The sequence below is a fragment of the Diplotaxodon limnothrissa genome, linkage group LG11 (assembly GCF_057381915.1).
Source record: "Diplotaxodon limnothrissa isolate DT_005_m linkage group LG11, D_limnothrissa_male_GT1.1, whole genome shotgun sequence".
Taxonomy (NCBI): Eukaryota; Metazoa; Chordata; class Actinopteri; order Cichliformes; family Cichlidae; genus Diplotaxodon; species Diplotaxodon limnothrissa.
The window spans coordinates 30,857,286-30,878,897 of record NC_140606.1 but is presented as its reverse complement, the minus strand read 5'-3'; the positions used below and the strand labels follow the sequence as shown (position 1 = coordinate 30,878,897).

The window sequence follows — 21,612 nt, the reverse complement described above, 5'->3', positions numbered from 1 at the left end:
AAATGTAGTTCCAGTTAAATAAAATGCTGCCATGAACCAGTGATATGCTCTGAAGCCAGAGAGAGAATTTAAGCAACCAAACAGGAAGTGAACACTGTGGTGCAACTATGTCCTTTCTCACAAAGAGAACGACTGTTTTTTCCCCCTCACTGCAGAAAAATTCCACCCTGCTGAACACACCTACAGGTAAAAGTGGATCAGTGGGAGGGTTATGTAGCAAGAATGAGGTTAAATGTTAAGACACTGTAGCGTTACTGGTTAACCGAGATTTTTTTTAAAAAGCTCTTCCAATCACTGCGCTTCAGGATATAAGCAATCATCACTAGCAACAGGGCTGGGCCTTCACTCTGCCTGAACCACTTCTACTGCAACTTACTGAAGTGCAGACTATCCCTATAAAACACAAAACTGCAGCAGCTCACCCCATTTCAAACTCAAGCTTTAAAACCTTTAATAAATCATCATCATTTCATAAATTACATTATCAACTGTCACAAAAATACAATTTGATAAAATGGATTTGTAGAAAGGATTCAATCGAACCAAGTGTGAAAGAAACACGCCCGGTACAGCTTTAGTATGACAGTTAAGCAAACTGCAACTCAAGCTGCACAGAGCAATGTTACTGGCAATAAAAAAAAGAAGAAGAAAAAAAACAGATCATTATTGAAAATATTCCAAATTACAGCATGAAATACTGAAACACTGCAACATGAGCAACCGGCATGTATACAGAGGAGCTCTGCTCATCTGTTGCAGTCTTCAATAGGACATGAATAAATGACCAGTGTTTAATCCACATGTGTATTCCTCACATAACACTGAATACACTGAAAGTCGAAATGGTGCACCCACGCACGTTTGCTTTTTCTGACAGTACTCTTCTTTCGAGGACCGTTTTTGCATCGACACAAACAAGTCCACAAACAACCGGCCCCGACAGAATATATTATTTGTGACAAAGAACAATGCAGAAACACAAAAATAAACATCTGTACAAAATAAATCTATACACACGTTGCAAAAAAGTGCTTTATGAGCGCCCAATTGTCTCATTTCTTATTATTTCTCTTTGTTTGTACACAGAGTCAAAATATCGATCATTGGATGATCTGATTTTATGTACAATGACAGGATCTGCATTGTTTTATCCCATTTTTAAACCAGCATTCTCGCAAACAGTACAACATATGCACACGTCATGTTAGAAACATTAACTTGGCTGATCTGTGAGGCTTAGTTTACACAGCTTTCACTGACTGACAATGTGCCCAGAGCAGATTTCACACAGCACTGTCATTATGACTGAGTCTACACCAGGTAGTGACAGTCTTCAAATTAAACAGAGGAGGGAACTGCACTGTAGGTAGTTAGAAACACAGGATCCTTTCCTAATATCTAAATGATGGTCTTGGCTGAGCGTAGAGACCCGAAACTTACAGTAACAAGACGATGTCAACACTAAAACCGACAAAGTGAAACTGTCATGCGACAATGAATTCAGACTCTTCACTAGAATTAAGGTGGCTTGAATTTCCTCTGATAGAATAAATAGTTGTCCTTCTCTTCTTTTGTAATGGGCGGATGCCTCGCTCCTTAGAATAATACATCTTCATGCTCTATTATAAGCTGCACCACTAGCTTCTGCTGCCTCATGTCATTCAGGGTTGTCAAGGCGTTCTGCTCCGGCGGCTGCATAAGAGTTGGACCGAAGACAATCCCCAGGTTTTCAGCATTCATTAAGTTGTACTTTTCAAACATTGTCACCCTGTAAAATAAGAAAAAAAAAATCAAGTTTGCACAGGGAACAGATTTATGAAGCATCCAGACGAGTGTTGTTTTGACATGTTTTTATTTTGAGCCATGTGTTCATTCAGTGTCTCCAGCCAGGGCACATGAACCTTGTGGGAGGAGGGGTTCCTGCAGTAGCTAGGAAGCTAGTGGACAGATTAGCTTGACGAAAAAAAAAAAAAGTCTGAATCTTAGGCAGACACTGTAGTTTTCAACAAATCTTTATAAACTTATGTAAATAGTGCATTTACTGGAGACTATTTTCAGTTGCAGGTTAATACACAGTTTGTTCTGTGGAGCATCTTTACAGGTATGTAGGATTGACTCAAAACAACCTACAGTGCCCATATTCATGGTTACGAAGAAACCCAGTGTCATCCAATCACAGCTTGTCTTTTTGTCAGTTTTGCAACAGCATAACTGATTAGTGGGCGAAGTTACCTCTTGAGGTGAGCCATCAGGTAGCGTAAGGTCTCATAGTGGGCCGGAGGGAGCTGCAGCAAACCTTCGTGAATGGCCTCCAGTCGGGATTCAGCATTTGGAAGTTCTGCATCACATTAGTAAAATGATTAGTATCAGAGCCCTGCAGAGAAGTACTAACACAGTAATGGTGCGGAATAGCAAAAGCAAAGCACTCATACTTGCAGCTTGAATAAATTTGGAGTACAAGTCAAATGTAATGACTGGAATGGGGAGGTCTCTAAAGTAAAGCTTCAAAGCACCAGCAATTATGTTAATGTCTGCATAGGCACTGGCACTGATGTCAGCCTTCTCGCCATCTGTTGACACAAAACAGAAAATATATGACTAAGATGCCGTTTTGTATTTGTTCAAAATACAAAATCATTGCTGTAGGTTTCCTTTGCCATTTCCAAAATAAAATACAGCACTGTATCACGCTCCTCTGCAGCTGAAACACTTTACTCAAAGGTTCGAACCTCTGAACTAAAACCCAGAGCATAGAGCAAAGGAATTCACTGTCAACAAACCTCGATCAAAAGCAAGCCTCACATCCTCAATGTGCTCAGAGAAGCCAGACACCCTGTAGAGACCTTCGGATTTCATACCTGCAAGAGAAAATTGGAAGGTTTGTGTCTGTTTCTTTGTCACAAAAACATAAAAATGAATCAAAGAAAATGCAGGCGTCTTTTGTACAAAAAGGGATCAATGGCATTTCTAAACATTACAAACGAGTAAAGGAATAGAAATAACTGTATATTCTACTTTCCTTTACCAGTAATAAGTGATGGATCTACCTCTGAGTTCTATTTCTCGAATACACATGTCCACCACCATGGGCCGCGTTGCGTTGTGAGCTTTGACAAGTGTCGTGAGGTCACAGCTAAACACTTTCTTTATCCTGCGCAGGTCCGGCTGGCAGTCGCTGGGAACAAGCTTGGAGCACTGTTTGTGTACATTCAGCCCACAGTCTAGCAGAGCAAAAGTGAGATAAAAAGAGAGAGAGAGAGAGAGAGAGACGATAACACAACCATCATCCCAGGCTTAAGACAGCAGTTTGAAAAGGTTTCCCAGAGTCAGTGATAAACTGCACTGTCAGACAGTGCAGCTGCTGTTAAGCTGTCTCGGTGTACTGCGCCAACGGTGGATATCAGCGGACAAGGCAGCACTGGCGGGGGGCTCTTGTTGTAGTTTCGGTCACGTGGATTGTGCTGGACAGCTGGCAAAAGCAGTGTGTGTAAAAAGTAATGCCTGCTTGTGTGGCAGCACAGCTTGAAATAAAGGTTTTTGAAGGAGTGGTACTCGTAGACCAGGCGGCGTGGGGGTGTGGGGGAGGTTGGGGGATGTTACTCTGAAATCGTTCATCACAAACTTGTTTGTAACCGCCCGAGCAGCGTTAACGCCGGTCGGCTGATTGGGGTCCTCGTTCTCAGTCAGTGTTGGAGGAGATAAGCAGAGAACTGAGGGACAGAGAGAGAGACAAAGAAGTCTCTCCTGCTTCCCATAGCACATGAGGTGTCTGATGATACCGCCGTTTGCCTCTGGCTTATCAGCATGGCAAATGTCTAAACAACAAACTCTCTGTTTAGGGAGAGAGCAACAGAGTCCACAAGAGCGCACATCAGCCCCAGGATTGCGTCTGTGCAAGAAAACAACCCCGTGGAGGCCCTGAAAACCTGCAGTTATGCTGCTATATTTGGACAACAGCGACACCGCGTTTGGCCTGTGTTTGACCCGAGTTTTATATGTCATAGGTTATCTGTAGCATTTACTGTTGACATAACCTACATTTGGATATAAATTCTATCAGCATGAATTAGTTTGGACAGTGGCAGTTATTAAGCAGCTACGGAGTGCTGTGGAATAACATTTATTAGAATTATTTGGTGGGAGTGGTACAAAATATTAGTGAGTGGAGTGCTCAGAAGGAGTGATAACAGTTAAAGCTGTGATTCTATAAAGATGTCTGTTCCTCACTGTGTTTAAATGTCTTTTGATGAGTCAGCAACAGGACGATGTCATCTTGTTTGCCACAGATGTAACAGGGAAAATACATAACACCACCACCACCACCACCACGCTAAATAACTGAAACATCCGTGAGAAGACGCAGATCTTATAATGCCTCGTGTAATCCGACTTACGGGACAGGATATTTTCAAACAGTCTACCACATGCAACATTTTATGTTGAAGTGCGTAGAGTACCTGAGCAGCGGACTCCCTGTGCAATGAGGCCCCACATGAAGTTAGCACAGTATTCGCACCAGTGCGGCCCTCGAAAGGTATGTACCTGGGAAGACAGACACACACACACACACACACACACACACACACACACACACACACACACACACACACACACACACACACAAGTCAATGACCAGTTCACACAGGAGACCTCTCCACCTTTGATGCGCTGGATTACACTGTGATGCCAAGCCATACTGGATGGAACTCTGCACCAAATGAGCGCATTTGTAGTATACACGAGGCAGATTAAAGGATTTACTACAGCGCGTCTGGCATCTATCCTGAGCAATTGGATACATGCGGGGGAGCACAGAGGCAAGCCTGAAAGTCAAAATAACAGATGTACGCCTATGGTAAGAACAAGGATAAGGTGGCAAATGGAGTTACACTGATGTGCACTTGAACACACCTTCATTGTTACTTTGAATAGGTAGGAGTGGATTAATGAGTGCAGAGGGCACATGGCAGGTGGTGAGTGGATAGTTTTTGTTCGGTTTTCAAAGACAAAGCAAACAAAAAGCTGGGGATCACTGTAGCTCACCTCTTAACTGAAACCCAAGACACCACTGCAAGAATTTTAAGGTGCCCAGAGGCAAGTATGTCCAAGTTCTCATTTGTGTATTAAGAGAGCCATAACTCTTGCACTTGCATGCAACTCTAACACTTTTTTTTTTTTTTTTTTAGAAAATCAGAAGCTTAAAACAAAAACAGATCTAAGAGCTTTTAAATCAATGCTAATCAATGTGTTCTGTTGTTAATGGGTTGTGGTATCCATTAGTTCCCCTCAATGCATATGGGTGTCAGCTGCATGTGTTCTCATCAAAACAGCAACACACACACACACACACACACACACACACACTGTGGTCTGTGATCCAAACACATCTGCGGATCTGGAGATGCATCTCGCTAAAGAGTTGCTTAACCAAAGGAAAAACAAAAGTGAGCTACTACAAAATAAATGAATAGTCATTTAGGAGAAATGTTAACAATGTTGCCAGCAGCTGACACTTTGACTCATTTCATTCCTTGTGTCTAAGAAGAAATTGCTCACCTTGAAGTTGTGGATCTTTTCATAGGAGCACTGCTTCTCCGGCATATCTTTCAAGGCACTCCGTCGCACCAGAGGTGAAGAGATCTGAGGACAAGAGGCCAACAGTTTAATAGGCTTCCACAGGAGAGTCCCCTTGCTCCCCAGCTTGACTCCCAGAGCCAAAGCCAGCAGCTCCTGGCGCTTCCTCTCCTGTCTCTTAGCCTTGTGGGTAATCAGCTCGGCTGCTAAACCTATGTTTTCTTCAGCTTCCATGCTTGACTGATCGGGCTCCCAGAGACTCTCCAATTCCTCTGAGGGAAGGTGTGAAGGGGATCCGTGAGTGCTGTGCAGCAAACGCTGTCGGCAACTGTCCAAAGCAGAGGCAGCAGCTACACTCCACTCCCCTGTGACCCAGGAGGGCGACTGATGACAGCCAGCGCAGCCTCGACTCTGCATCTGATCTGAATCCAGTGGCAGCAGTAAGCAAGAGCAGCAGTGGGAAGAGGACTGGTAGTGGGCGGCCTGAGGGCAGGAGTGTGCTTTGCACAATGGTCCTCTTTCACACACCCAGAAAGAGGGAGAGAAAGAGAGAGGGAGGAAAAGGGAGAGAGCGAGAGATAGAGCAGGGTCCTAGATGGGCAGGGGCTAGAAGGTTGAGAGTGAGGGCAGCCGGGTGCTGTCAGGACCACTTCACACAGCTCAACAGCTCTCTAAAGCAGGATCAATAGTGCAGACGCCCTCTTTATAGCACTGAGCACACTCCCATTAGCACAGTGCCTTCCGGACACACTCCACTTCACTTAACTGCAGATAATACTTCACTGCCAGCAGCTCTCACTCAGCACTGGATCCTTTAAACAGGTCACTCGCCTGCTCAGAGACAGACCCAAGATTGTCAGCCTTGTTAGAGCTGAGGCTGTGTTGTCATAACTCAAACAGATCTTGACCTCTAGCTGTGTCTGTCAGCTGGTGGAATTCCCCACACAGCAATCCAAACTAGATCTTCCAGACACCCGGACTGCACTGCCCTGACTACTCCAGTCTGTGACAATCACTTGTGTCAGAAGACCAGCAGAGCTAGACCATTAACTGGTATTCACAGGGATTACTGTAATAATCCTTACACAGGGAATAATCCAGGAGTGCCCAAATCCAAGCAAAATCCCATAGGAAGCTCATTTGCAGGTCTGCAGCAGCGTCTTTTTTGCCGGCGGGGGGTTGTTGCCATGTTCATGCTGAATTTGTCCCCATTAGCTGTGCTTGTTATTAGCCAGTAAACAGCACCACGAGACTTGCTTCCAATTGTCACAATTTCTAAAACGAGGTATTGCACACAAACGACACATCACATGACATTCCGAATAAACATCAGCAAGACTTCATGTCCAGCAGCTTCCAGGTTACAAAACAGATCAGTCCATCTATTGGATGACATCATTAAAAAAGTGATTTATTAAGCTACTGCAAAGGTTGGAAAGCCCGTAGGCACTGGATTTGTGAGATAAAGAGCTGGTGCAAAAGCAGAGTGGCGAGGCAGAGAGCAAAAGACCCAAAGGGTAACTGCAAAACTGAGATAAAATGAAGGGGTAGGAAGCTAGACTGACAGACAGAGAAGCACAAGGGAGGGGGAAGGCAGTGGACATGTTGTGTACCAGCTTGTTCCTTTATGTCTCTGATATCTGTTGGGTAAACTAGGCCTTAGCTGTAAGAGGGACAAGACAGGTGAAGAAATTTGTCACTGTGACAAGCATTCTTTCAAACCTACGCATACCATACGGTACAATTTAACTCTGCAGCTAAGTCTGTATAGACAGATGAGGAATAGACCACTCCGTGATATTTTAGCCGCGCAGAGGGGAGGAGAGGAGAGGCAGGGGAAGGGAGGGGGAGACAAGGGTTGTGCTCTTTGTCTGCAGGCAGATGGCTTCTTGTCTCTTAAAGAAGAGCTTGGAAGAAAGGACACAAAAGGTGGTCCCACAACAAGCTCTGCATTCTTTTCAGCAGTTTGGCTCTTTTATTCCCCTCAGGACTTTTGTGAGAATGCAGCTGAGTGAACTCAGTTATGATTAGAGTTGTAGGAAAACAGCACAGTGGACACTGGCACAGTGAGACAAAGGGGACTAAAACAAAACTGCTCTAACAAATGGAAAAATAGGCATACTGTGAAGGACACAGTATTGAAAGATACTGAAAATGGAGGAAACTGTCACTTTTGTCTGGGCTAGGACCACCGAACATGCATCTATCACACTCTGGAAAAGTACCACATAAAAATACTGTTTAAGTAGCGTTTTGACATTTTGCAACTAAAGAGACATAAATAGTTGTTTTTGCATTTTTTTTTATAGCAGAGCAAACAGGTAATTATCCTAAAACACAAACAAATAAACAAAAAAAAAAAAAAAAAAAAAAAAAAACATGGCGAAACCTTTGAAAATCTTTCTTGGGCACGCACGCAGGGCAGCTTGTTGAGAGCGCCACTGAGATTAAACCAGTGTGGTGAGCATCAGGAGCAATGTGGCTTTAGAGAGGCTTTAGTCACTGAGTAAATTCCTGCACACGCAAAGAAACTCAGGAGAGTGATGGCTCACTCAAGTGCCCCCTTTCACCTTGTGAGAGGGTTTTAATTACACAAGCATTCACAGTTACGGTATTACATAGGTGTCAACCCGACACCGAGTAAACACGCGTGAATTTTGAGTGTACAGTGAAGCTTCTGTGGCTGTTAAAGGCCTCGGGGTGGAGCTGTGTAATTGGTAAACACAAAGTTTAAAAGCGACCACAGATTCAAGCCATCGGGTCAGGTCTCTGCTTCTCAGACGCGGAATATTTGAGCCGACAGAAGACAGTCTCTCTGTGAGAAGAGACTGGCAGGTGGTTTTCAAACGGTGCCTGACAAAGTCTGCCATTATCACAGCTGTCACCGGCTGAGATACTTGGCAGGAGGAATGCATAGTCAGTTTTTCAAAGACACACAGATAGCTGAAAATCTGACATTTAGCTAGAGACATGCTCCAGTTTTACTTGCCAAATGGGATGCTTATTACAGAATGCAGTCCACAGTCATTCAAACCTAAAAATCAGGCTGTGGATCGAACACACGAGGGACACTTTTCAATGAAGCGCTGCCTTTCATGCAGATGCAGACGTGTCTGCACATCTTAGAGGAGTTCTCGGTGTAGCCGTATCTGTCAAAGTTTATTTAAAACAGCAATAAGTCAATGGACTACTCGCTGACCAGCAGCCAATGCTTGCATTAATGCTCTCGCGTTACAGAAATCGAACTCAAGACTGATGATGTTAACACAGCAATGATGGTCCTCCTGACAGGCTGCCATCTGCCTGTTGCTGAGTGATGAACTAGAAGCTGACATTTTCAAGACAAAATATCCCAGAATAAATCAAAGCTGAGAGACACATTAACGATACAGCTCACGCGCTCACAGCAAAACAGCAAGAAATATAAAAATAGTAAATAAATGTAAACATTAAAGCTCGGCTGTGACTCTGGCTGCCATCACCTCTTAAAAAAGGCACAAGAACTAAGTTCAGATTGCCACCTAGTGGAAGGACACTTTTAAAAAACATGAAGAAGGCAGACATTCCTCATCCTGATTAAGAAATCATTTACAGACCTTAATCTGACATCAGCTTGCGAGTGCCAACGAATACAATGTGAAACCTGTCTCACCCAAGATCAACGTGTCTGATATGGATGGCAGGCCGAGCAAAGTCCCAGTCCCCTTGGTCATCATTACCTTTCAGTGAAGGCAATGAAGCATGGCAGCAGTGAACACACCCAGAGGCAGCAAGGATAATGTACGTCTCACTCACAGGACAAAGTGTCCTCTCAGGAATGCTCTCGTTCTACAGGAAATGTACTGGAAATGTTAAGTAGTATGGAACTGGATCAAAACCCCAGTATTTACCCAGTGCTGGTGATAAATACCAGCTACTGTAATCTGCAACTCGTTAAATCTTTGCAATAATGCTGGCTTGTTGTGGATGTTTTGAAAGATTATGGGCAGCCAAATAATTTGGATGAAAAAAATAAAAAGTGAAAACAAGTCTGTTTGTTATTTACTATACTTCTTTAGTATTTTATACCATTTGGATGCAGAATTGTGAACAATATAATGGAGAAGTTTTCTTTTGCACCGCTCCCTTCCTGTTGGAATATTACCCAAGCCAAGAGTCAATAATTAGCTTGCTTAGGTCAATCCACAGAAGCAAAATTCAAAGAAAATCTAATTACAGTTACCGCATGTACCACATCCACAAAATGCAAAAATCTGCAGCACAAAACAAAGAAATATTTGGCAGGACCACCCTCAGCACAAATTCCCCCAGTTAAACATTGTTTTTGAAGGTATTTTGTAGAGCTCAGTTCAGCTTTGGGGAACTTCTAAGAAGTTTCTGACTCTTCGTGTAATTCCAGATGTTTTGATTAAGGGATGCGGAGCTACACAGTTTGTTGTAGGATTTCTTATTCTTCTTGCCACTCAGATTCTTTCCGAGTCTGAATGCCCACAGTTTCTGAATGACTCAGAGACCCTGATAGTGTTTTAGGATCAGAATCTCACACATACACACTTCTATTTACTCTACATGGTATACACTTGTTACAAACTGGATGAGCGCAGTACAACATCCAGTCATAAAACCCACCTTTTCATCTCTCTGGAAGGTGACCCTGCGTGGTTCTGTGCGTCCACGGCTCAGTCTGTGCACCATTTTGTCCTTGAGCAGCGACGTGTAACCAAGATGCTCGTAGATGGGGTTAGTGGTCATTTTGGCGATGTACTCTGCTGCCTTGGTCTCGATGTAAAGAGTGATGAGGGCGTCCGTCACAAGGTCGTGGACCGACTCAAACCGCTTCTCCCCGACAAAGTGCTTCCCATCGTAAAACAATCGGTAGTTGAGGGTCTGGTGTCCAAACCTGGATGGAGAATGAGGATGTAGTCGGTAGATACGTTTTAGAGGTTGAGCGGGTGAGTAAAAGCGATCAAAGTGGAGACTCGGTGAGTGTTGGGATGCTGGTAGAGCCGACCTCTCAGGGATTCGGTGCTGCATATTGATGGATTTGTTACCTTAAGGCCAAGGTGCATGTCCCTGGCTGTCTTTGGCTCTCCCTGATGAGGTAAGCACCCTCTGTTCCCACCAGCAGCTCATCAGCATAATCTCGAGAGATCACGCCATGAAATCTATTTTTTTTTAAAAAAAACGTATATAAGTCCTGCAATGTGATTTCCTCCTCACTCATGAAGCTTTACATATTGAATGCTGATCAAAAGACAAACAAATAGATACATATCCACACCCACTTATAATCTACGACTGAAAACCATTCACTGTGCGTCGCGGGGGGAAAAACAACATAGAAATGATGAAAGAAATTCAGTTACACTCACTCTCTGCCATAGTATTTCGGTCTGCTCTCCATCTGTAAACCAGAAGAAGAAATATTGGCTGCAGCAATATAACATGAAAGCTCAATCAAATAGCTTTGCAAATTGTTCTTACAGCCTGTGTGAAAGATAAAAGGCCCAACACCACAGCACAGATTACCATCTGTACCCCCGTGTCTATTCACAGCTACCAAAGCCACAAATTCAGCTCACACACTGTGGAGATGAATTGGAGGCAAAGCACTAAAACAGCTGGTGATAGATGGCCAGCTGCAAAAATTTATATTAAGCCTGTTAGTGTCTATGTATTACAAGTCTACCAAGAGATATGGCTAAACCTATTTTTAATCTTGAATGTAAATATAACCACAGATATCGCTATAGTGATCGCCTGCAATAACACAAGAGGGGTTTTTTCATGTCATAGATTTGAGCTTTTATAGCACTGCCACGGTGAATCATGACTTCTTTTTTTCTTCCTCTTTCCTGGCCTTCTTTCTGTAATCTTTTATAGATAATAGCTATGACGACATTGGATTTGGTAATATGTCAAACATCATTTTGTAGTGAATTACTGGACAACTACTTATCTAGTAATAGCAGCCCACAGGCTTCTCTTAGCTCATCAAAGTGTGGCAAGACTCAAAATAGGATGAGACACGCATCATTTCTGGACGCTTATACAATAGAAAATTCACAGATCTTTCTGCGAGGGAAGTAAAAAGTAGAGCAACTTGCTCCATGAGCTTTCCTGACATAACTGAAGGGATCGAATCTGCAGTCTCCTTCGAAAGCGCCCCTGATCTTGAATTTCTCTTCTACACTTGTAACACATCTTGATGTTTCTTATAGGATAAAATGTGCAATTGTAGCTGCACTATAGGTGATGGCAGCACTTCAATCGGCCCTTTCATTCACGGGATTGAGAGAACAATCAAACCCTGTGCAAGCTAAAACGACATAGTAATTGATTTGGAAATATCATTAAATTTTGCCTTAAAAAGTCCCTGAAAAAAATGCTCCTAAACAAACTTTAAGGAAAGGAGCGTCACTTATTTAATTTTTATTTTGCAGTTTAAATGGTTACACTTTGGGTGCGGGAGGTTCAACAAGCAGCTCCCCGCAGGTTACCGAGTGGTCTGGCTCCCAGCTGCCAGACTCGATCACTTGTCAGCGAATGTGTTCCACGGGAAAAACCTGAGCGTGAAAACTGAGCAGTGGTGTACATGTAGCGTGGTAGACTGACTCATGAAGGGAAAGACACTCAGAAATAATAAATTCGAATTTGATGGTGTCGATAACTGTGTCAGTTAGCTCCAGCGCCTGACCATATGGTCGATTGTTATATCGGACATTTGGCAGCAATAAACAAACAATGAATACAATCACAGATGGGATTCATGCTTTGCTTGTATTCTGGCTTAGTTTCGCATCAGAACGTTTATTGTTGCTTCGCTGCTGCTGTGCGTTGGAAATTTTAAACCATACAAATGCAAGCCTACATGAATTATCTGAGCAATCAAGCAGTTTCAGAAATTTGGACTTTTTCTTAATTTAAATGCATTGAATTTGTTTATCATTTATCACTGAGGTAAGAATTGTTTTTCACATTTACAGTGACAAAAATATGATTATGATCCTTTCAGCATCTATGCAGTTGTTCACAAAGCTGCACATACCTCCTGAGGACATGTGATCCTCTTTGGTCTTGGGGCTTCCTGCTGTAGCTGGTACACTGTTGGAGAAACATGCATATTGATGAAGGCTCCATGTTTTCCACCAAATAGAAGCGTGGTTAATACACAGTTAAGAGGAAGGAAATAAAGTGTGCTGTGCAGCATTTACACAAAGGACAACAGCTATGAGTAAAGCCATATTTCCACTTAATAGGCTGCAGCCTGTGGAAGAAGCTTCTAACCGCTGCTCAGAGAGCAGAAGTAACAGGTACATAAGGAGCCATTAGCTTTTGTGTGCAGTGCTTAGCAGTGAGTGTTTTACAGGGCCATATATCTGAAATCCATTTGCGTGAATTAGGACCTGTTTACCTAATGTGCACTTATAACTCCATAGATTGCTTTCAACTTTGAAACACAAAGACACTTTTACACACGTGGTGCAAGTGCAAGCCTATTATTAGCGTTAGTAGTGAAACGGGGGAAAAAATGGAAATGAGAGATTTGTGGCAGGGATTTAATGAGCACAAACATCTCAGCCGCCTCCCAGAAATAGCACGTTCAATTAGCTGTTTAAAAAAAAGTGAGCAGCCAAAACAGAGAATCAGAATCAGTAGCTAACCATGATTTTTTATGAGTCTAGAAGTGCACTTTCCCTTTTACCAAAGCAAACTTCACAAAATCGCCAACAAACAAATGAAACAAACAAAAATGTTTCCTGTTTTAATGCTCTCAGTCCCATCGTTTGGCAGCCTTGTGTGTGGATGACGGCTCCACTCCAGTGTCCTCACTACTGGCAAGCAGTGCTAAAGAAAGTGCTGTGTGAGGCTGAGCTAAGTCTTCACCGCAGCAGATTCTCCAGGCAGGGGGAAGGCTCTCCTGACTGTGAAATTTCATGTTTTGTCAGGCTGACTTAAGCCAACCAGCAAGATCTGGACATCATCCATTCCCAAGACAGAGGGAATCCAAAAATACCTCAACATAGGATGAGAGGAGTCAGACGGGAGCAGCATTAATGTAAAATTACGCAGACTAGACATTTAATTACAGGGGAAGTTATTTTAAAAAGCTATAAATTGTAATTAGTTAAGCAAAATGTAGGACAGACATTTTCCCCAGCAGAGACGATTTCAGCTCAGCTTCAATCAGTGCGTTTACCTCTATTCTGACGAGCCAACCCGTTTCCTCCCACATGGTAAAAACACTGCATAATGAAGTGGGCGTTCTGAGGACCCCGTTTTAAATGAGGCTCTTTAGCAGGTAGAAAATCCTATTTTCCTAGCTGCTGGTAACCTATTTTACTCAGAGATCAGGAATTGGCTGCTTTGCATTTGCGCTTGTGTGAATGAATTCAGTGGGCGAGTGTGTTCTCAGTGTGTGCCTTTAAAGCGTGTGTGCGTGGCCTTTTGGAACCTGCAGTGCATCTAATTTTGTTATGCTAAACCAAACCTAATTCTTCAAAGGACAGAAAACATTTCTGTGTGAAATGTGGAGCAGGAAAAAAAAAAAAAAGGTGAAGCACACCAAAGGCAAAGTTAGGTGAAAGCACTGCTAATCAGTGTATAAAGGGAATTAATTACTCACAATAAGACTTCCATATGGGTGGCTGATAATCCTCAGGGTCTGCAAAACACAAAAATACAAAAACAGGCTTTTGTCACAAACTCATGATTGTGTTAATAAACTCTCCTGTTTTCTCTCATTACAAAAACTCCACTTCTAGCTTTTTCCCAGTGGGATGAGTGTGCGCCCTTTACCACTGTTATGTCACTGTTGTTTATCTCTCCGCTATAATTATGCATATGGATTCATGCTGCGCAGCTGCCTCTTGAGACGCACCAGTGAATACAATTCTAATCAGCGTCTGCGCTTCAAGGACAGTCGGTACGGGCTGATGTCCGCTTGCTAAACATTGTGTCGGCACGCACCTGATCTATATTAACAACCACCAAGGTCCCCGACAGCACCCATCTGCCCTGCGGTGAGACTACAAACACGCCAATCAAAATTAGCAGAAGTAAATACAATTTGAATCTTGCTACACACAGCAAGACATCCCCGTGGGAAATGTGGTGGCTGAGATATGATTATGTGATTATGGAGCACGATGTTACATTAGCTCAGGAAACGTTTCAGAGAAGGTGGAGTAAGTTCTCTGCAGCAAGTCAGAGTTTACTCCTACTGAGAAAAGAAATGACTTGTAATACTCTGAGAAAACGTCACCGAATGAATTAAAATGTGGCCAAAGGTAAGTCATAAAAAATAAAAAAATAAAAACACGTTGACACCCGTAATCATAAGAATGGCTAATATACATCGTCAGGTTTTCTTTTACTGTACAGCAAAAAGGGAAATCACACTACAGCACTGTAGGCGTTACACTATAGTACTGTATATATTTTCAGTTTTCCTGATATAGTCCCCATAAACAGTTTGTTACATTAAAACTTAATACATTTGTGCAAAATCCATTTTTGGAGTGTTTGGTTTTGTTTTTTGCACAGCAACTTGTTACTTGTACACATCAGTTTCATGATGTAGAAACTGATATCCCTTTGTTGTTTTTGACTGTGTTTGCAGAGCAGTCTGGCAAGATCCCAAACAAATCAGCGCTCCTGGCGAGGACTTTTAGGTCGTGTCAAGCTTCAACCTTCAAACTCAAACGTTTGTTTGTTTGGTTTTTTTAATCGTGTTACAAGGTTGTAATTACAAAAACCTGAAGATTTTCACAATCTATTAAATTGCAGTCAGTTAAAACATGCTAATTTGACACCAGTTACAGCTAAAAATCTCATAAGAATTAGATTTTCTTCCCTTAGAAGAAACAATTAATTGCATGTTTGAAAATTACTGAATGCCTGGTATGCTCAAGCATGCACACTGTGACACTGACTCAGTCATACAATATCAGTCCTGGTGGCCTATAGCTATCACATAGGCAGATTAGACTTCATGCCAAATGCAGAAAATAGCCAGCAATGTCACTCCCAGTGCCAGAGAGAGAGAGATTTACCCAACTGCGCCCAGATGATACATGTAAAGCATTCCTTTGTACTCATCAGCAAATCCGCACCACACCCCTCTGGCGAGGAAGGAAAGTAATAAAACACACCTCATATGGGGATGGGAATCAGATAATGAAAACCAGTGAGCACTTGCTGGATATGGCCACCGAGGTCCAGGCAGCTAAACTGAAAATCATTAGTCATATGAAGTGCATCTGTGTTAAAACTGTTCCACTAACATCTCTATGTTCCTCTTTGATTTTTTTTGTGTCTGACAGCACTTGAAGAGCAGACAGTCAGGGCGCTTCCTTCCTGCTGGCTTCTCTGCGAGCGGTGGCAGCATGAGTTTGACTGGAGGTTGCAGTATTTTCAAATAAAATAAAAAGCTCATCATTGCGGCACAGTCACTGTGCAAAGAGCTCTGTTTATTACAGGGCACAAACAAGACAGGTGCACACAATTAACAGCTGAATATGTAAATGACAAAAAGAAAAGGCAAACAAGCCCGACCCCGATAAATTTTGTTGCTGAAGCCCTTCACAGAGTGTCTGCCTTCCAACACTACCAAATAACCTTCGGGCTCCATTTGCCGATGCGCGGCTAAGCTGCCTTGGAAAATGTATTGTTCAACACTGACGCTTTGTCACTGTGTACTGCACTGGCAACAGCCTGAAAGATTTATTCCACTGCAGCTTATTTAAAGAATGTGATTTCATCTGGTGGGCTGCCAAATATTCTCTTTTCAATCTAATTCTTAATAATGACGAATGGCATTTCGGCCTGGAATTGAGCAGCAGCTTTGGCTACAAAAGAGGGAGCGCGTAAGTGCTGGTTCAGATGCAAACACTGGCAGACACTTGCCCAAATATACACATATGTGCAAATACCTACCTACCCACACACACACACACACACACACACACACACACACACACACACACGTATACGTATACGCAAGCTCGCACATGCACATAAACACCCAAAGAACATCAAAAAGAATTTCCAAGTGGCTCAGAGTTTGTGTGGCGTCTCTCTGACGATGATCAGGGAGAATTTTAAAACTCTGAAGCAGCCAGAGGGCTCTTCCCCCCCGAAGAAACAGCTATTAATTGCGTTGCCCTCCATTACTCACCAAGTCAGAAGCATTCAATAAAATAATTACCAGCGGGTGTTTGCTTCGATGACAAAGAGAATTTGCGATGAATAAAGATCAAGCTAAGAGTTTTATCCCCCGAGATACCATCCGCTCTACTGTCTGTGCAAAATGCAAAAGAAATATTCCGCTTCAGCGCCTAAAACAATGACTTGTGTTGATGTACACTGAATGCATGGCTGACAACAGCAACTTTGGAGTATTTTAAGACAGGATTTCTGTGCACAATCCTCACTGCTGTTGTCAACAGTGAAGGTGACACAGAAACTACAATTACAAGGAGAAATGAGACCAATACCTGACCATCTGATGGGATGTTTCCCAACAGGCAATGCAATGCTGCATATCTGGGGGCGTATCTGCAGAGGTAATATGGAGCCAGTAATTTCACTGGAAACTGGGACCCACTGTCACTGTATCGTACGTGCAGATGTCTTTAAATCTGATTTGTGCAGTCCTTTTTACAGCTTATAGTCAGCTCCCAAAATTTGTGGGACACCACTACGGTGGATTTTAAATCAAGCAATTGATATGTGACTGAAGTGCAGACTTTCAGTTTTAATTCAAGGATTTCTTTCCTTCATTAACTGTTTAAGAATTACAGTCATTTTTTTAATCCACAGTCCCCCATTTTTCAGAGGCTCAACTGAAACTGGACAAATTAAAACAATTTTGAATATAAGGATTATTTTAATCACTTGAATGAAAATCCTTTGCAGTCATTGATTGCCTAAAGTCTGGAACCAATAGACATCACCAAATGCTATCGTTCCTCCCTTGAGATGCTCCACCAGGCCTTTACTGCATCATCTTCAGTTGTTGCTTGTTTGTGGGTCTTTCTACTTTCAGATTTGTCTTCAGCGATTGAAATGCATGCTCTATCGGGTTGAGATCAGGTGATCGACTAGGTCATTGAAGAATATCCCATTTCTCTACCATAAGAAACTCTACTGCTTTTACACTATGCTTTGGGTCATTATTCATTTGCACTGTGAAGATCTGTCAGTTTTGCAGTATTTGTCTGAATCTGAGCAGAGAGTACAGCCCTGTATGCTTCATAATTAATCCTGCTGCTTCTGTTAGCAGTCATATCATCAATAAACACTAGTGACCCACTTCCACTGGCAGCCATACATGCCCATAACCATAACACTCCCTTTGCCATGTTTGACAGATGATGTGGTATAGTTTGGATCATGAGCCGTTTCTTTCCTTCATATCTTTTTATTACCATCATTGTGCTAAAAATTCAGCTTTGTTCTGTTTATCTAAAGATTTTTTTGTATTGTTTGGGCTCTGTTAGGTGTTTTCTGGCCTCTGAAAATCAGGCACTGTGTATAAAAACGTCCGTAATTCCAAAATAGTTATTCACCGGACTTCAATCACATGCTGATTGTACAGACTAGAAAAATTGTGGGGATTTTTAAGCAAATTATGGACCAACAGTACACGACTGCTTTTAGTTTATTTTTTTAAACCTTTCAAGGTCTTGTTCTGGCAGGAGGAGTCCTTAATTTCAAGTCCTTTGAATATCTTCTACAGTTTCAAATACCATCTGATTTTTCCTCATTTTAACCATCTAAAGATGAAGAGAACAGAAATTCTTATTTCTGTTCTTCGTGAAGACTGTAAAGATGCTTATGTATGATCAGAAAAGGCCGTTTCATAAACATAACAAAAGGTGACTGTGAAAAATAATTTTACTGTTGACCACTTGTGGGGGGGAAAAAAAAAAAAACACTTTGAAGTTTTAGTTACAGGTTTGAGATTTATCCACACGCATAAGGAGGATTAAGAAACGACACATTCTGGAGAAGATCTCCAAGTGTGCGTACCTCACAAAAATACTTGCACACACAAGCATGTCAGTGGGATACATCAGAGCTGCAGCAGGGAGACCATCTGTGTGTTACAGTGATCCAAAACAAGTATCTCAACACAGTCTTAGCTGACCAAATAACATGTGACAGGTAGGAGAGTGTCTCTCTCTCTGTGGAGTGTGTTTGTGTGCTGCTGGCATAGACACCCTTAGGGAAAGCTGGCTGTTAAAAAGAAGTGTAGGCGAGTTTAAACAAGGAAAAATATCATTTGGTAACCTGATTTTGACATTTCTTTGAGTCTGCTGTGGAGAATGTGAATGCAAACATGCAAGTAAAACATGACACAAATCTAGTCCTGAAAGATTAACAAATAAATGAGGAAAAATAAAGAAGTAACAGAAATATGTTGAGATATGTTGTAAGAAATGTGTAGGATCGCACTTAACAGTCAGCCTGTCTGTAATGCATGGCGACATGTCTGCCTCCCTGACCAACTTTATCATTTAAGGCTGGATCTAAAGACATACTTTCATGCTGTAGCCCTCACAAAACATTTTCAAAGCTTCATTTCCTGAAGCCGTCTGCCAAATGGTGTGCTGCTGGTACAGTTACATGCTTCCATGCCTAACCACGCCAAGAATGTGTAGGAATCTCCCCGATTTAGACAGAAAGCCAGAGGATATGTTTCCAGGGAAAGGATGAGATTGCAACATTTATGTTGCAATCTTATGGCAATCATTTTGGTTGTCTATTGCTATAATCAACTTCAAAGAATAGAGGCTATAGCTATTATCTTCCAGCTGTATATTAAACATTCAGTTCAAAAATGTCTACAACATGCTTTTTGGTGATTTGCATACAATCTAATACCCCATTGTATTGGGTTTTGTAGATATTTTGCAGAAAGTAAAGAAACAAATCAACCCAGTTACCTCTTTTTGTTACTTGAAAATAAAAGAAAATTGCCATCAGTTACAATTCGATTGTGCAGATTTACAAATATGATGGATTTAGCCAAATATACCAAAGCACTTTGTTTGCAGCAAGAACAGAAGACCTAATATGGAGCTGGAATTTCACAGAGATTCATGTTTCAGTCATATGCCTCATAGACAAGATTATTCAAATGTTGCATCTGGCTGCCAAAGAGCTCTGCACGAAAATAATAATACCCTTGCGACAACCACTCCATCCCTGGCAACAGTGCAGCTTGTAACCTCTGATAATTATATTGAGAGCCCAACAGTAATGACAACCCTCCAATGCCACAGAAAGAAGAGACTTTCCTCTTAAAGCAGCAGCGGTCAAACAATAAATCCACTTCTTTCTGAAACGCACACATGAGATAATGCTTTGTGAAGCCTGTGGTCACCCTGGGCTATATCAGCTTGACTGTCTGTCCCTCCCACTGGGCAGTACCTTGGGAAATGTGACGCTGGTGTGTGGTCAGGATGCAGAGACAGTGAGAAAGTAAAACAAACACTTTATGGAATGTCCTCGTCCTGCCATAAATTAAATGAAAATCCACCAAAGCAATGCTGAATTTGACTTTTTGCTGCAGCTTTTTTTTCCCCTCTTTTTTGCACATTTTCTTGATGTGATTTTATAGTCCAAACATAAACCACGCGTGCGGAGGCTCAGCGTTACAAACAGCCTCATCCCTCTGTCACACACGCTCGCCCCTGGTTGTTTGGTGGGGCTTCCACATCAAGCAGTGCTGCGATAGTGGAGGTTGTACTTTATACTCTGGCAAATACGAGCTACTCCTTATCAACACACAAGGGACTATGCGCAGAGAAAGCATTCTGCTGCTCCCACTGCATTTTCAGGGTTTATTTGAACAGCTGCTGACAAACATTCTGCTTTTCCTTCTGTGAAAAGCAAAGCACACAAAAATGACAAATAATATGCGCTAATCACTGAGCTATACCATTGTTTATGCAAAGGGGATTTGGCTGGAGTTTTCTGCAAACTGAAGCAGTCTGAGATGTATTATAATCACTCAACTGGGCATATTAGATTAAAAAAAATATCAGAAAACACCTCAGCCTGGTTGATGTTGCATTTTTGGAAAATGGTAGACAAAGGAGGCCAAAGATAATCACAGAAGACAGCCAAGTGGAAAGTCAATAGTGGAATTGTGGAAATGATTGGCAACGTTAAGGACAACATCCAAAACCAAGCGTCACACTGACTGCATCTCACGACCTTATAATCCTTGTGCACATGAAGGGCTTTCCTTTTACCCCAGTACCTCCACAGCTGCATCCACTTAGAGGGTTTTTTTTTTCTATATTATCACAGCTGCCACCTCGAGAAAGTTTAATGAAAGGAATCTGTGAGACAGATTAATAGAGATTAAGATAATGCGTGGGTTGTATACAAGCCAACGGGAGAGAAAAGTTTGATTCAAGCCAAACGAAAGCATTAGAAACTTCTCAAGAGGAAATGCAATCCTATTATTATTTCTATTATTTAGTGCAAAGCTTCTGTGTCTGTTCGTTTGGGGAGAATTTGAACTCTTACCAGAGGATAAAGATGAACCTGAGAGGCTTGAGTTGCTGGATGCTGCCATCCCAATCACTTTCACGACTCGGTTAGTCCTGTTTGGCCAAGGTGGGCTCACAGCAGCTCGTCCCTGGCGGTGCCTCCATTTCCCTCACGCCCCAGTGTGCTTCACCTTTGACGCCTGACTGGTGATCATTTCATGTCTTGTTTGATCCCGACCCCACCAACACCACCCCTGTCCGTCCGTTTGAATCTGCTGATCCTTTCCTTCGCCTCGCTGCGCGCCTCGGCGAGGAGTTCACGCTGCCGCATACACCGTGGGTGCCGTGGATTCAAAAATAAATGAGAAAGATGAAAAAGACTACAGGAACGTGCTCCGTGGGTCGGTTTCGTCAAAACGTTTCCTCCCCACAATGGACCGAACCTGTAGGTACAAAGTGTCGTGCCATGCAGAGCCCAGCCACGGCGTCCATGTGCCACTTTAAGGATCGCAATAAACACACCGCAGCC

General features: G+C 42.4%; 1 protein-coding gene across 1 annotated transcript; it reads right to left on the bottom strand.

Annotated features, from left to right (window-relative positions):
- Positions 1-697: 697 nt before the first annotated feature.
- chn2 (chimerin 2) lies at positions 698-21,598 on the bottom strand. Its single transcript, XM_085365788.1, has 13 exons — positions 21,121-21,598; positions 14,201-14,239; positions 12,623-12,678; positions 10,947-10,978; positions 10,626-10,739; positions 10,204-10,474; positions 5,557-5,640; positions 4,458-4,542; positions 3,048-3,221; positions 2,781-2,858; positions 2,433-2,570; positions 2,233-2,338; positions 698-1,768 (listed from the first exon to the last, which is right to left on the bottom strand). Exons 1-13 carry the CDS (start codon positions 21,167-21,169, stop codon positions 1,597-1,599), a joined length of 1,398 nt encoding a protein of 465 aa, XP_085221914.1. The 5' UTR covers positions 21,170-21,598; the 3' UTR covers positions 698-1,596.
- Positions 21,599-21,612: the final 14 nt, after the last annotated feature.

Coding starts and splice junctions, on each gene's coding strand:
- chn2 (XM_085365788.1), bottom strand. CDS start 21,169: ATGGCAGCATCCAGCAACTCAAGCCTCTCAGGTTCATCTTTATCCTCT. Junction 5,641..10,203: donor CCTTCCAGAGAGATGAAAAG/GTGGGTTTTATG, acceptor TCTTGTCCTCAG/ATCTCTTCACCTCTGGTGCG. Junction 3,222..4,457: donor ACAGGGAGTCCGCTGCTCAG/GTACTCTACGCA, acceptor TTGCTCTGCTAG/ACTGTGGGCTGAATGTACAC.